General features: G+C 34.8%; 1 protein-coding gene across 1 annotated transcript; it reads right to left on the reverse strand.

The window, feature by feature from the left end:
- Window positions 1-1784: 1784 nt before the first annotated feature.
- LOC137619051 (uncharacterized) lies at window positions 1785-2438 on the reverse strand. Its single transcript, XM_068349248.1, has one exon. It carries the CDS (start codon window positions 2436-2438, stop codon window positions 1785-1787), a length of 654 nt encoding a protein of 217 aa, XP_068205349.1.
- Window positions 2439-2726: the final 288 nt, after the last annotated feature.

The raw sequence follows: 2726 nt of genomic DNA on the forward strand, positions 1-2726 counted from the left end.
AAGGCCTTCAGAGCTATCTGTGCCCTCGGATGCCATCCACACTCTCAAATGTATCCATACACTCATGTGTGCATTAGAAACTTGAATGACATTGAGTCATTTGAGAACTACAGTGCCAAGTGGGGTCTTACCAGATACTTGAGTGCTATTCAAACATGCAAATGTTGAAGTACTATTCAGATAAATTTCCCGATTGGGAATGTATTGTTGGTTCCTAATCAGGCAGTTGAATTTTTGGAACTTGAGAAGTTCAGAATTGCAGGGTATGTTTTAATGTTGAACAGGATGACATAAGACTCTCCTCATAGTAAATATATGAAAGATCTATTTTAAAACATCTTATATTAATTATTCATTACTTTTCATGTATTGTAGTTTATCTATTTCCTTATTTTCCTTCCTCACTGATGAAGCCCTTGTGAATGGCCTCCTGCTTTTCCAATTAGGGTTGTAGCTTGATATTATTATTATTATTATTATTATTATTATTATTATTATTATTATTATTATTATTATTATCAATAATGATAATGATAATAAAAAGGATAATAATAATAATTAAAATAAAGAGGGTCTTAGCCAAATATTGGATGATCAACATTAAAGCAAAACAGAATACTCAAACGCATATACATATGAAAATATATTGTACATAAAAACATTCACGCATTTATATAAATGTGCATATACACATATATAATATATATATATATATATATATGTGTGTATATATATATATATATATATATGTGTGTATATATATATATATATATATATATAAATATATATATATATATATATATACAGTATATATATATATATATAAATATATATATATATATAAATATATACATATATATATATATATATATAGACATATATATATATATATATATATATTGGGACAAAAGCTGCCATGCCCATAAGTGTAACAGATGTATGAAGAAAAGACACATCACCCCTACAAAATCAACACCCAGAAACTTACAACACACTTTAAGAATCTGTTGTTAGCGGCAATGGGTCACAATGCGATCTGATAAGCAAGAAGATTAGCGTGAGTAGAAGAAGAGGAGGAGCCATTCAGTTGAACTCACTATTGCTGATAAAGTTTTCATTTCATATTGATCTCGCAGACTCATTCAGAAGTTGTTTAGCCCCATATAGGGACTTTAAATGACAGGGAGGTATGAAGTTAAAGATATTTCCCCCTTCCCTAAGTGACATTAAACACTTAAGAATGCTCTTGGAGAGGCTAAACTGCTTTCCGAGTGAATGCCAAAAGTTAGGGGGGTTATAAAGGAAAGAAAATTCATCTTTAAGACGAGCTGCCTTAGAGATGAAATTCGGTAGAGTACAATAAGACATGCATTTTGCATGATGGATCTGGGAGAACGGAAATTGTAACATATCATTCCAGGTCCAAATAAACGTTGAGGTATATTTTAAGTGCAGTTTATTCCCAGACAAGGATCCATAGTGATACTGACAATTCAGTTACAGAAACTAGACTCGCTGTTATATAGAAAGCATCAGAAAACGTTAACAGTACAAACCATAATAAAACCTTAACAGCAGTTCCCCATAACAACAATAAACAACCATTACCATCGAGCGGACATACATAATTGTACAACAAACGACTCAAGTATACAACAACTTTCTTTTTCTTTTTTTTCTTTTTTTTTTAACATTACTCGAGTCATCGTACATATACATAAATAATGATTTACAATACAAAGCGTACAGTGTTCTTCCTCAGTCTGTTACATCGTCTTGGGCCTTCACTTTTCGAGTTCGTCTACAGATATATACGTTTCCTCTTTAATATCGCCGCCATGATATTTTCGAAGGTATCTACGATTACGCCAACAAAGTTTTCCACTTGATGAAAGCCTGATGAAATAGCATCTGTTTCTCGGTCCGACCTTGACGATTTCACCGATCCTATCCCATTCTTTCGTTGCAGCGTCTTGTATTCGGACTTTATCTCCTACGATAAACACTTTAAGATCTGTTGCCGATGCATTGTAACGTGTAGTATTAATCCTCTCTTTCTCTCTCCTCCTCATCTCTGCTGCTTCGATATCCTGACGATTATCAGATATGAGAGCGCTATGATGAGATGGAACCAAAGATCTAAGATTATGTCCAAACACCACTTGATTTGGGTTACGTCCATCTGCATTAGGGGTGTTCCTTAATTCCAGCAAAGCCTCATGAAATCGCTCATCCATCGTTGTATTTTCAAGTTTGGTCAACAGATTCTTCACTTTCTTTACAATAACTTCGGCGTGTCCATTGCTACTGGGAAAATGAGGTGAACTTGGACTCCATTTGATTCCTCTTCCCTTCAAGAATCTCTGAAATTCCGTAGCGCTGAACTGAGGTCCCCCATCTGTACGTATCTGTTGAGGGTAACCTGTAAAGGACATCATTTTGATCATTGCATTACAAACTTGTTTGTTGGACCATAGGATATCCACTTAGACGATCGGCGTAAGTCAAAAAATGTTGGCCCTTTAGGTAGAACAAATCTGCAGACACACTTTCAAAGGGACGTGTTGGCAAAGGGTCTGTTTTCAGAGTTTCTTTCCCCAGGCTTGGCAAATTGCGTTGACAAACTTCACATTTCTCTATCATTTGTGTTATGTCATTGGTGATACCTGGCCAATATACGCACAATCGGGCTCGCTGCTTTGTTCTGGTTATTCCTTGATGGGCTG

The sequence above is a fragment of the Palaemon carinicauda genome, chromosome 25, assembly GCF_036898095.1.
Source record: "Palaemon carinicauda isolate YSFRI2023 chromosome 25, ASM3689809v2, whole genome shotgun sequence".
Classification (NCBI taxonomy): domain Eukaryota; kingdom Metazoa; phylum Arthropoda; class Malacostraca; order Decapoda; family Palaemonidae; genus Palaemon; species Palaemon carinicauda.

Bases quoted from the DNA above. Each gene is read 5' to 3' on its own strand.
- LOC137619051 (XM_068349248.1), bottom strand. From the start codon at position 2,438: ATGATGTCCTTTACAGGTTACCCTCAACAGATACGTACAGATGGGGGA.